Source organism: Protopterus annectens, chromosome 15.part0, assembly GCF_019279795.1.
Source record: "Protopterus annectens isolate FY-2018-M chromosome 15.part0, PAN1.0, whole genome shotgun sequence".
NCBI lineage: Eukaryota > Metazoa > Chordata > Ceratodontiformes > Protopteridae > Protopterus > Protopterus annectens.
The window spans coordinates 363725301-363739468 of NC_056749.1; the positions used below are offsets into that span (position 1 = coordinate 363725301).

Consider the following 14168-nt stretch of genomic DNA (forward strand, 5'->3'; position numbering starts at 1 on the left):
CCGAGCCAGTAAGACAACCTTGTAGCAGAAGCGGCAAATGAGATCTGGGTATCTAGCGCCAGGCATAATCTCTCACATCGTTTTATTCAATGACAATAAATTTAAAATGATGCCCCAGAAATTCAAGTATATGCCTTTTTAAAATTCCCATATGTTATAGGTGATGAGAGCATTTCTTATTTAGATGTGAATTTGAAGGACTGGGTGAATTGTAAATATTCATCTACAATATACAGGAAAGAGACCTATTCCAATTTTTTCTTACATTTTGAGAGTTCCCATCCCCTAACAGAAAAAAGCAGTTGTCAAAGGGCAATTTGTGAGGGCCACAAGGATGGTGTCCAACTTTAATGCTTTTATTACAGTGTAACCTTTTAGAAAAAATGTTCATCAAGAGGGAATATCCTACATTTGTCTATGAGATTAGAGGTGAGGTTGTGACTAAGATCGGGTGTCTACTCCCCCATTCTGGGTGATGCCAACACCCCCATATCTATTGGTGGGACTGTAGAACCTGGTCGAAGTGTAAGGGTGGTAAATGGAGAAAAAACTTCAGACTATCCTTCATTACCAAGTTCACAGTGAATTACAAAAAGGTCGATATTTTTTTTTAAAATAGGTGTGTGTTGGCTGAGGACAGTGGTATTCAATCTAAAATAAGTAAGTAAACCCACCATAGTGTGGAAAGGGGGTTCGAACTTAAAGAACTTGGTGGAGAGACCCCCTAGGAAACAAGAACCCACTGAAGTCCCACAAATGTATAAGTGTGGATGTTGTCAATTTTGTATGTATAATAATGTTGGGGAAATGTTTGGCATCAATGGTTACATTTTGAGAATGAGTGGCAATTATAACTAACAGTTTGGGTGTAGTGTATGGGGCCTTTTGTCAAGTGTGCCCAGCTTTTTACTTAAGTAAAACCGAGCGTAAATTGAAAAACTGAATTTATGAGCACAATTACGATATCAGGGGAAAGAAAACTACTAATGCCCTTTATAGGCATATACTTGAATTTCCACGGAATCCTTTTAAATTTATAGTCATTGAACAAGTTCAAAACAATGTGAGAGGTGGCCCATGGCAGTTGATACTAGGGAATTGTATTGGATTTTACATTTGGAGGCTGTTGGTCACCCAGAATTAAACAAAATGGTGTCTATTGGATGTGTCTTAAAATTGAGGGCACAGTGCAGGTAAATTGTCTACACAATATTCATAGAGTGTATGCAATGTTAACCTTCTTAATATTTAATCTTGTATGTTGTGCTTTATATGTTTTTACATTCATATTATTTAGGATGCATTGTTTAATGGGATTACTTATGGGGGTATAACCAATCCTACTAATGTGGAAGCATTTTAAATGTTATTTTATCATTGGGTAGGGATGTGTGTGTCTTATCTCTTTAAATGTTTAATTCATTTTGGAGTAATGTGATTGCTTTAGTATTTAAATGTGACTGTTTTCATTTTGGAAATGATCTGAAGTCTTGTATTTGACTCGACAAAAGCTCTTCTCCAATAAACTTTTGGGGACCAGTTCCAGGCATCAGTGTCTCTTTGTGGTTGCGTTCTCTAAAATAGCAATTTTCTAATTACAACTTGTGGTACTTCAATAACTTATTTTTAAAAAGCTTCAACTGTCTCGGCACTGCGAGTCCTTGATTAGCATTATGCCCAAAAATATTCCCAAGCTCAAATCCACTATGCTGCCACTCACAGACATTAACACACACAGTATTGCTGTCAATAAAATCTCGACATAATCTATCTCTGTTATGAAACGCTATAAGATTCTCGCTGATCGCTTCATTGTGCACAGCTTGCATCTGCTGTGCTAGAGTGATACTCCAGGTACAAACATCATTTGCTCTTTGCATGGAGGTCGATAAATCCTTCACCTGTTGGGTGATCTGTTGAACCAATTGATTAAGATTGCCCACAGTACTATCAAGCAAATACTGTGTAAAGAAGCCACTCGCACAAGTCTTCTTACTGCTTCCTGATGATGTCATGTCCCTTGAAGTCAAAGCCCCACAAACACAGACCAGGAACCAATGTAATGAAATAACACAAACTTCAAACAGCCTAGGCCTTGGAATAAGTGATGTCAAACAAACAGATACAAGACTACAAAATTCACTGCCCAACATAAAATGAAAATAAATCCAGAAAAATGTAGCATGTAGAAAAAAAAACACCAATGCACACCAAAGCAATGTTTTAATAATTAATCCAAGCACCTTCATTTCTAAAAACATCCAACCCATCCAACAGGACTTCATCAGAAATAAAAACGTGATACAACATCACTTCCATTTTGAAATTTTTATAAAAGGCTAATTAATCAAGACATACCCCTCCTTAAAGCTATACATACACAGGAAAAAAGTCATAAAATTAATACCATAATATAATACATTAAAAATGAATAGATGTCATCTTCAAAATTGGTTCTATTTCATTTTATTACATTTACTGTGTTGTTACTTCACATACTTTTCAGCTGACCATCAGTTGGTTGGTGTTGCTCCAATCACTCCTAATTTACTACCCTCAATAATACCCCAAAGCTTAGAACCACAGTGGCCATCAGTGAGTTGTGAAGGGGAAATAAAAATATTGAGCTGTGCAACTTGGCCACATCACATTTGTTGTCCTTGTATGCCAAGTATTTAAAACCTAAAATTGCAGTGATTCCTGATGTTATGCTCATCATTGCACATAGCATCAATTAGCACCCCCCATGCTGAATTAAACTGGTATCTGGTATGTGATTACACCACTATCCCATCACCAGGGGAGTTCTAGATATTTGGTAGAAACATCACCCTCACTACCAGAACAGGTAAGCCAATAACTTCAGTGCTTTTCAACAGTAGGCAGAATGCTTTTTCATATAATGAAAATTATAACATGCAAATGCAATACTTCTAACACTTATTTATAAAATGCACATCTAAAATTCAGAGAACCATTACAGTAACTATTACAAATATAGTGTAATAACAGAGGTGATATTAATATGAACAATTTGACAGAATTGCAAAAATTTTACAAAATTATGAACTGATGTTTTGTAACAAGATGGAACAGGCCTTGGGCAGCAGTCAACAACTTCTGTTTGTGGAACCAAATGGAAAATACCTCCAGGAACAAAAACCTAGTGTAACAAACAGCATGTCTAATCTTTAAGCAGCTATAAGACACCAAGAAAATACGTGAGGCAGTAACATAAATGAAGGAAAACTCCAGCTGGAGATAAACTTCAGTAAGGAATGGTACAAAATCACCAACATCTATGTCAGATGGCAAATGCAAGATGAAAAAAATCAGTGATCTGAGATTTACTTTCAGTAATAACAAGGATCCACTCTCTGGAGTACTTGTGTTTGAAAAGAGGAAACACCAAGGCGCAAATAAGCAGTTAAGAACATTTAGAAAGAATAGAAAAACCTTTATTTGGTTCTCTGCCTGAGTAGTTGGGACATATTACTTGCTGACAAAGTACTGAGAGAAATATTAGTGAAATTCAAGAAAGCTATTGATGAATTATACCAGAAAGTATGGTATAGTTGCTGACAGGCTGACATTCAGTCTGAATCAGTACTGTGTTGTATTGCACTGCAATAAAAATAAACTCTAAATACAACAGAGCCAATGGGAAATGGTAATTTAAATGTAGTAACCTGTAACGTTGCTGTCATATAATGCATCTGTTTGCTCAGCTAATATATATGCTGAGTAATAAAAGCAAATGGATCAAAAAATTTAATTGCATTAACACCTGCAGCAACTGGAAAGACCCCAAAAGTACCCTACCAAGAGAATCAAAGGGCTCAAACAGATGCCATATGCTGCCCGGTTAAAGAAACTCCAGCTCTACTCAGTGGCATACCGCCTGCTCAGAGGTGATCTGTGCCCGACATATAAAGCCATGTCCAACCCGGAATTAATGGACATGCTGCACCTCAGAAAATCCAAATCCCATCGAGCTATGCGCTCGAGACACTTTAACCTCAGCACTGAAATAAATAGGACATGCTGGAGGGACAGATTCATAACCCAGAGGCTCCTTTCACTCTGGAATAAAATCCCAGTCCAGGTTAGGCAGAGTCCCTCTGACTCTCTTCAAGAGGAATCTTGATGAGTGGATGGGAGATCGTAGGTTTACCCCGGGTATCACTTCTGTGTCACTGTTAGACAGAGGCACAGTATACTAACCTCGAAAAAGGGCATAGCAAAATTAATTTAAAATGGGTGGCGAAAGCCAAACACACTCTGGCTAGGCTTATAAATGCCCTAGGGCAAATAGCCTAGTATGAACCTATGAACCTATGAACATAATTCAAAATATCTTCATTTAAATGACATTAGCACAAATATTGCAACTTTTAGTTTTCTATAATCAGTTTACAGTTATGCTCCACAATCCACTCCTACGTAATGTGAAAAATCAACCTACTGGCAGTGCAGAAACCTACACTTAAGAGTCTCTGAAAAAGTTTTTTTAAGCATGTAAAATCATTTTAGTAGACAAGAGAAACCAAATGTAAATAAATGAAAATAAGTATGCTGATCAAAATAACATCAGCACAACAAAACAATGAAATCCACCTGGGGTGGAACTAAATCTACACTGAAGTTCCATTGAAATCTGCTTTTTTTGTTTTAAAGCACATCTTGGTTGACCTGATGTTCTGTTTAGCCTTCTCTGCAGACAATGCTGTACACTGCCTGCCATATGTAATAACTACTCATTTATGACACGGTCTACCCTATAGTCAGAGATAAAGTATTTCATTAACTACTAATAGACAAGACAGTGGACCACAGTGCAGCAGTAACAGACAAATCAGTAATAGGTACTCGCATATTATCGCAGCCAGATTTGGAACACTAACTCCTAATGTTTTCTTGAAAGGAGTGAATGTTTGAGTAAGAAGGTGTCAGTTAACTCCTACTGATAGGTTTTGCCAGTTAAACATGCTCAGGAAGAAGAAACGGAAGCTGGACTTTGGCAGCCAGCTGTGAGAGGGACAAATATTTCTTCATGCATGCATTTCTTTTTAAAGACAGCACATAGAACCATATGCTCTATTACACTGACCAGAGATTCAGGGCGACTGCGATCCTCTGTGTGTTTTAAACAGGATCTGGAAAGCCAAGCTCCTTCTTAAGGCTTTTTGTGAAAGTGTACAAAATGTACAGTACTTTCCTAATAGTATCTTTGACATCAGTTTAACACCAATGTGGCTTTTCCTTTCTTCTGTTTAGCAGACCAAGCAGCTCAGTCTTCAGATTATTAGCCTCCAGTCTAGAGTCCTGCTTTCTGCTGCTGTAAAGCACTCTGAATGGTAGGTTAACAGTCTTACACACAGCTATCCCGTCGAGGAGGATTTCAGTTTTGTTTTCTGTTTCAGAGTGAAAGTGAAAGTGATGAGATGCTGTGGAAAACTGAAGTTAACTTACCATTCCGATTTTTCGTTTACAACAGCAGAAAGCAGGAGTGCAGACTTGAGGCTAATATCTGAAGACGGAGCTGTTCGCTGAATTCACCGCTTGACGTCTTTAAAGCACGCTACCTGCGAAGTCTAAAATTGTAACCCTTAATCGTCTTACAAACCCAACACCGATATCCTAGAAGAATTTTTTAACAGTTCACCCTTCCCCGATAACACTTATTTGTTGTAGTTTTAGTAAAAGAAAAAGTATACCATGTCGCAAAATCTGGTTGCGATAATACGCAAGTACCCAGTAATATATACTGTAGGACCATAGTAAGGTCATAGCTCTCAACCAATCAGGGACAAATCTCAACAGATTCAGGGACAAATACAAAAAAAATCAGGTACGATCAGGGACACAAAATATTAACACAATTAACTTGAGACAATAGCAGAAAAAGGGACTTTGAATTAATATGCAGTTTTTTTAAAGTAAAAAGTCTGTAACAAATTGTCATTATTTATTAAATTAAATTCACCACCTTTTCTCCAAAAGTCACCAGTTTTAGGCAAATTTAAAGGGATAGAGCTAAAATTTGAGTCAAAATCAGTGATGTCCCTGAAAATTAGGAATTTTAAGCGGTATGAGCAAAGTATAAACTACCTTACTGAGCTATCTATTACTGCTCTACTGTGTAGTTCTGTCCTGCTACCAGCATGGTCCACATCCCAAGCACAGGAATGCCTAGTATGCCAGGGAATATTATGAACTCTTGTGCTCCAGTCCTGGAAATGGGATGGCAACTGTATGCTAGGGACATGAATCAGGCTACCAGTGTATGAACATGAGCCCTGTGACCATGAGTAACCCTGGTCAGTTTCATTGTATTTATTGTTTAATGTACAATACGTGGCTGTATATTTTACATTCAAGATTAGTGGTAATCCACTGTTCTAGTGATACACTATGTACTTGTGCTGCCTTGAGCTGCCATTTCCACCTTGTCCTCCCTGTGATCCAAAGATGACCCAGCAGGCCTCTACAGTTTACAGAATAACTAAATATGTACAAAGACAAATCAATAATACAACATAGTACGAGACATTAGCCATCCTAATGTGTATTTTAATAGGTTTTGAAGGAAATGTCAATGGCAAGAAAATAGATGCACATAATCACACCATTTTACAAACAAGCCCATATTTAGCAAAGCAGCAGACGTACCTCAGAACAGAGGCAGATGACACTGTAAACAAATCCATAGGGTTCCAGGTAAGGATGCCATCTCTCTCCAAAGTGGTATCTCTTGTCTTGAAAGGTACAATATGTATCAGACTCTGGATAAATAAAATGAAAACGTGATCAATAATTGTGTTGTAATAGCATAAAATAATCTGCAAATCCAACTGAAGTGGAACTGTGACTATTAATTCTATGTTTGTAAATCACCTTGGAATTCTAAAGAATATAAAAAGAAGTTATGTCTTATCATAATGTTTCATCTCTGTTGTCGATATTCATCCATTCTTGACTTGTGGGTTTCGGTTCTGATCCTCGAACTGATCCAGCCATTATAAAGCTAGTGTCAGCCAAAAAAAATCTCTCGAGCTGCTAGTCTACCCATAATACCCCTCTCCACATCACCTCAAATTGAGTTTGCTATTAAGCAGAAAAAAGGGTTCTGTAAGACAGAAACGTTGTTCAAGGTATCCCCAACCATAAGAACCCAGGACAGGAAGTCACTCCACCAGAAGTCTAAAGGAGGGGGGCAGGCAGGAGGGATGCAAGAGTAGATTAAGATCAACAAAACAGATGGAATGTTATGTTAAGACAACTCCTTTATCTAATGTCAATCTTAATCTATTCTTGATTTGTGGGACAGAGTCTCCAGTTACTTTAGATCCTGGGTGGCCTCAAGGAAGAATATTCCTGAGAACCACAGAACCAAAAGAGGGTTTCCCCCCTGGAGACCATATCAAATCTGTAATGTGTAATAGAGATGTGGATAAGTCCATGTTGTGGTTCTGCAAATTTCTGGCATGGAGGCTTTGGATATAAAATAGCCGATGTCACCATAGATCTTGTAGAATATGCCTTGACTGGCAAAGGAAGCTTCATGTGAAGTTTATTGTAAATGAAAGAGATGCAATTTCTTAATCACTTTGATAGAGGCACCTTGGATACTGGTTTGCCCAAAGTTGCACTGACAAAGGACACAATTAGTCTGCCCGTCTAAATTTAGTTCTATCAAGGTAGAAACAATTGCCTGTGTACATCCAGAAGGTACAAGCAGTACTCGCCTTTATTTGAAAAATTTAGAAAGAATACAGGCAAGTCTATAGATTGGTTGATATTGGTCTTGGATATCACTTGAGGACAGAAAGTAGGGCTCATTCTGAGTGACGCTTTGTCTTTGCGAAAAACTTAAGTATGGAGATTTGGAGCATAAAGCCTGTAATTCAGAGACTTATCTCACTGAACTGACAGCTATAAGGAACAATGTCTTCCAAGAAAGGAATTTTAAATCCCAAGTCACTGTGGGTTCAAATGGAAGTGAAGTGACTAATACAAGAGATAGATCACATGGCGGAAGAGGGTTTTTGAAAGGGGGCTTCAAGCAGATTGTACCCTTTAGAAAAACCTTACAAAGTCTGTGAGAAAAAGGGTTGATCCCCGATACCATTATGTAAATTTGAAATGGCTGCTAGAATAATTAACAGTAGAAGCAGAAGCTCATTTACTAAAGATGGCAGTTAGAAACTCCAGAATTTTTTTTACTGGTGCTGAAAAGTGGTCTAGACCATTGTCAGAGGCCCAGATAGAAAATCTCTTCAATTTACTATGGTAGAGACTCCTAGTGGATGGTTTGTGGGATGCCATCAAAATGTGCCTCATGGGGGAAGGAATACCATTATGCCTGGTATGAAATTGGAGAGCTGTCAACTTGAGAGTCTAAAAATTAGGATGTACTAGTCCCTGTGGGTGGGACAAGAGATCTGAAATAGGGTCCAGAATCCAAGGGCCGTGTAGTAGAGGCCAGAGGAAGGGAAACCATATCTGTTGAGGCCCATAGGGAGCAATGAGGATCACTTCACTTCTCAACCAAGCTGCTTTCTTGAGAAAGAGGGATCAGAGGGAGACGGGAAGGCATATAGGAGACCCAGGGTCCCATCATGCAGAAAAGCATACCTGGGGGACTTCCCTTGAGGGTGAATTAGGGCAAAGTAGTTTTTGCACTTCTTGTTCAGGGGTGAGGCAAATGATGCAGCAAGTCTGGCCCAGCAAACAAAGATCTCCTTTGCTACTCTAGGGTTCAGAGACTACTCGTGAGGCATGAGGATGCACCTGCTTAGTTTGTCCTCGATTATGATGGAACTCCCAGCTGCTTTCTGATAATGCACATCCCAGGAAGTTACAGCCCATTGCTACACTCAAAGGGCTTCTCGACACAGTGGGTAGGACTTGGTTTCCCCCGGTCTGTTGATGTACCAGACTACCGACATATTGTCCAACTGTATTGCAATCATCCCTTGAGGTAAGGCAGCGTGACATGCTTGCAATGCCAGAAGCACTGCTCGTATCTCCATAACATTGCTATGCAAATTGGCCTCAGAGGGACCAAGTGCCTTGGACTGTCTTCCCAAGATAATGCCCTCCCCAACCCATCTGGGATGCATTAGTGGTCATTAAGACCTTGGACTGAGGGGGGGGGGGCAGCCTAGAAGAATCTCCTCTGAATGCATCCAACAGGATAGGTCATTTTTGTATTGACTGGATATGAAAACGAAATGGTTCATGGGGCGAGTTAGAATAGTCCATTGGTTTGCAAGTAACTCTTAAGTTTCACGTGAAATCTTGCCAATAGAACCAGTGTGATTGCTGCTGTCATGGAACCCAATGCCTGCAGAGTCAGATAAGCAGAAATTTTGTTTGAGAGAAGACAATGGAGGACCTGAGACTGAACTTTTTCTGTAGTCTGAGTAGTGGAAGTGATGCTATGCAAGATACAGTGTTGAAGCAAGCTCTGATAAATTCCATGTTCTGAGAAGGGGTTAGCTGGGACTTTGCAGGATTGACCATTATTCCTAACTGAAGGGCTAATTTCAGAATGTAGTCCATAGTTTGAAGAAGGAGATGCCTGGTGGGAACAGTCAGGAGCCAGTCATCTAAGTAAGGAAACACCCGGAATCTGAGCAGGCTCAGATGTGCTGTGACTGCTGCCATACATTTGGCGAACACCCTGGGGACTGGGGTGAGACCAAAGGGCAGCACTCTGAATTGGAAATGACTGGCTCCCATTCGGAAGAGGAGAAACTTGTTTGTCCATCGTTATGTGGTAATATGCATCTTAAAAGTAGTAGAGCACATCCAATCATCTTTCTCTAAGGGAGAATTGACTAAACCATGACCATCCAGAAGTTTGCTTGTTGGACAAACTTGGTCATAATACTAAGATCCAAAACTGGCCTCCATTCCCCAGTTTTCTTTAGCACTAAAGAATCTTGAGTAAAAACAGGATCCTAGTTGGGCTGATGGGACTTTAGATGACTTTCTAGCAGCTTTTGTACTTCTATTGCTGCTTGAACTCTCTGACTGGATGGAATGTTGTGAAGTTTTGCTGGGGATATTTGGTAAAGGGCAAAGGGAATTAGATAACCTCTGGAAATAATCCTTAGCACCCAGGCATAGGTTGCTGTCTCGCTAGACATTTGGGTGCAAGGAAAATCTTCCCCCGACTGCTTCCAGAGGTAAACAATCGGGCCTCCATTCAGGAGCACTGATAGGGTTGACCAGAGAATGAATCCCTGAAACCCTGATTCTGTGGACCACCACTGCCTCTGGGATGATGTCTTCCACTATAACTCCCCCCTCTGCCCCATAGGGGAGTCCGAGCCATGTATGTCCTGGAAAGGCTTCTGGGATTTCTTGAACCACATTTTACTACTCTGATTCCTGGAATAGGATCATTGAGGAGTAGAAAAACACACACGCACAGCAGACAAGTCTTACCATCATTTTCACACCTAGACAGAGTTTCCTTATTTTGGGACCAAACAAGGAGGATCCGTCAAAGGGGGCATTGACAAAGGAAGACTTGAATGGCTCTGCCAACTCGCACAAGTGCATCCAAGTGTGTCCCTCAATTGCAACGCCTGAAGCTGCTGACCTGGTCTCCCCTTCAGCTGCATGTGCAAGGAGCCTCATGGATGATTTTGAAGACTCCAGGGTAGCTAGTTAGGAGGACATTTTCCTGGACGTCGTCAGACACAGCTTCTGCCATGGTATCTAACAGCTCCTTGACCAGATCCTTTTGAGCAATGTAAAATGTGCCAAAATGTTAAAGGACCTGATAGAGAAGGTCGATGATGCATAGACCCGCTTCCAAATCTGTCTGTTGCCCTGAACTTTCGGTTTGGGGGATGGACAGTAGAACTTTCCTCCCCTAGTTCTTTTTTTTGTGGTGGCCACTACCACCATGGCATCTACTACCAAGCCCTTAGCCCAATGTCGTTGGTTTTCTAGAGCAGTAAGGATTTTATCAGGTCTCTGGGGGACTGGTTCCACAGCATCAGGAGCCTTCCAAGCCCACTGAACAATTAGTTTAATCAAATTGTCAGTGGGCTGGGTCACTCAGGAGGTAGATGAGCAAGCACCAAAGTCTGCAAGTGCACAGATTCCTCTGAAGATGGGTTTTTGGACTTCCAATCATCCCTCTGTTTTAGGATCTTTAGAATGTCTCCAAAGGATACATCTTCCAGGGGTGACCATGGGGAACCCTCCCCTTCACCAAAATCCACGACCTCTGTGACAGATTCTTCAGGAGAATCAAGAGGTTTCCTCTTACATAATCCCTTCTGAGGGGGCTCTTCAGTGGAGGCATCCGAGGAGGACTTGGAAGAGGGAGTGCCTTTAGAAGGCAAGTCTTGCGACCATGGTGCATGCTGTTCCGGGGTAGAGGTTGCTGGCTGAACTAATGAACCTGGGTTTACAAGGGAAGACTCCAATAACGCTGGAGCCACTCGAGATGAAGCACTGGCTAAAGTCCATTCCATAGCCTGAAAGGCAGGGTCCCATGAGGAGGGATGGAAGCCCTGAACAGAGGCAGACAAACTCTCAACCGGGGTCACCTGACAGACCAGAATAAAGGAAGGGTTCACCACCAATACAGCCAAAAGGGACACAGTCGGCTCCATGGAAAAACTTGGAGCCAGCTTGAAAACCCCAGGCCTGATGGTGTATACACAGTGCCAGGGACCAGATGGTGCTGAAGGCACTGAGGGAGACAGGGCTAAACTCAGCACCGAAGACAGAAGTGTTGTCAGCACCAAAGTTATCGGTACCTGGGATGCTGAAGTCAGAAGCTCTGAAGCCTGCATTGAGGATAGAGGAGGAGAATACATAGCAGTGGATGGAGAAAAATCCACTGCATCAAAAGGGAGAGGTGCTTGAGAAGATGAAAGACCCTGGGCTGTCAAGATCTGATCCATCAACTTGACAATATTGACCTCAGAAAGACTTCTGGTGGAGCACATGGATAAACCACAAAGGCGATTCGGATCTCTCCATGAATGGACTGGGGAGATAACCATGGAATAGGTCCAAGGATTGAGAATGGATAGACTTGGGTTTGGTGGATAAAACTAATTTTGGTATCATCTGCACAGAAGGTGAAATGGGCACCAAACTGGTCAGACTGGCAGTTGGCACAGACGTTGAAGCTGTGGTCAAGGTTGAAGCTGTAGTCACTATAGTAGGAATAATTGTCGTAGCCGGTATAGAAGGCACCAGTGATGTTTTCAGTGCTGGATATTTAGTCTGCTCAGACAGCCTTGGAACCTTAACTTTTGGTTCTGAAGATGAACCCTTGGAAGCTTGCTTATGTTTCTTGATGATTAGTGCAAATGGAGATGTCAGCATCAAATGAGAGGACTTAAGATCCAGAGGCGACTTGTCAGCCTTGGACAAGGCTTCTTTGAAAGGGGCTATAAGGAGCCATTTGAGAATAAACTTATTTTTCATTTCTGCCAGAGTTAAATTACTGACTCCCTGGCAGATTAACACTCTATACTCAAATGGGGAACTCCCTAACAGTACACACAAGATTCATGGTCATCTGAGTTTGGCATCTTTCTGCCACACTCTACACACTGCTTAAATCCCATAGTGGAGGTATTTGGTTTCTCTGCCATGAACCTGACAAAACAAAACAGAAAGGCAGAAAAAGAGAGAAGAGAAAAAAGAAATAAAATTAGATCTTCACTCATATGACAGGGAAAGAGGGAAAAAATTACCAATGATTATAGACAGACTAACAGTAGAGAAAAAGGGGAAAGACTACCAACAATGGGGGGGGGGGGAATTTACCAATGGCAATAAGAAATTACAGTACATTCGCAAAGGGTAGACCAAGATTTAAAGGAAGGGAAAGGTTTAGCAGAAAAAGATAATAGATAAAAATATACTTGGCTACATGAAAGATGGCTGACTCATCTCGTCATAAGTGCAGCAAACGAGATCTGAGATAATGTGGAGAGGGGCATCATGGGTAGACTAGCAGCTCGAGAAATTTTTTGGCTGACGCAAGGTTTTTAATGGCCGGATCAGTTAATAAAGTTATATACTCACCATAATGTTCCATCTGTGTTGTCCATATTCATTCTTCCTCAACAAATGGGTTCAGAATTGACCCTCTGATCTACTACGCCACTTTCTTTAGATTCTAGGATCGGACTCGCAAGCTCCTCCCTTACCCATAATGCCCCTGATCACTGAATTACCTCAGATCATGTTTGCTGCAATTATACAATGCCTCATTAAAAAAGATTTCTGAAAAAAGCGAAGACAGAACAGTGATAGCTGAAAGATAAGGAGCTCAAACAGGAACAATGTTTCCTAATAAGAATTCTGTAAAGTCACCCCCAAAGACATGGATGGGGAAGGGAGTTGAGTAAGAATGAAAATGGACCGCACAGATGGCACGTTATGGTGAGTACATAACTTTTATATCTGATGTTACCATTTTCATTCATCCCTCAATGAATGGGAAAGAGCCCTCGGCTACAATTACCTTGGGTGGCCCTCATGGAAGGATATTCCAGAGCACTCCAGAATCAAATTATGCTCTCTTCCTAGAAATGTCCAATTTATAATGAGAAACAAAGATATGAGCATTAAACGAAATGGCTGCTGCACAAATGTCTCCAGTGGAAGCTCTAGCCTAAAAAGCAGCTGGCTTTACCATTGACCTGGATGAATGTGCCTTAGGTTATTTTAGTGAGGTTAGGCCTTTCAAGGAATAAACATTAGAAATACATCTGTTATCCATTTAGCTATAGTAATTATTGGAACTGGTTTTCACTCAGTGTTAGAAAAGGAAACAAAACTGATGTGTTTTTCTTAACTCCTTGGTTCTATGTAGGTAAAAATGAAGTGGTCTATGGACATCTAGTAGATGAAGGGTATATTCTGCTTTATTCTGAAATTTTGGAAAGAAAACTGGAAAGTTAATGACTGAAGGGTTGATTCAGAGGCCAGTTTAGGTAGAAAGGAAGGATTAGTGTGCAGGTTTAATCCTACCTTTGTGAAAACTTCCATATGGTGGATATGAAGAAGTGCTTGGAGTTTAGAAACTTGTTTAGCTGAAGTAATTGCCATCAGACAGTTTTCCAAGATAAACGTAAGGTCTACTTTAGCCGAGAGCTCAAATGGAGGAAGTACTA

The 14168-nt window shown here is 40.7% G+C and overlaps 1 protein-coding gene across 1 annotated transcript in view; it reads right to left on the reverse strand.

Annotated features, from left to right (window-relative positions):
- Nucleotides 1–6940, reverse strand: part of CHRDL1 (chordin like 1) — a gene marked incomplete in the record, with an annotated part of 1250701 nt that extends 1243761 nt beyond the window's left edge. The window contains 2 exon segments of the mRNA XM_044057267.1: nucleotides 6673–6785; nucleotides 6898–6940. Coding sequence (XP_043913202.1) covers nucleotides 6673–6785; nucleotides 6898–6940 — 156 coding nt within the window.
- Nucleotides 6941–14168: the final 7228 nt, after the last annotated feature.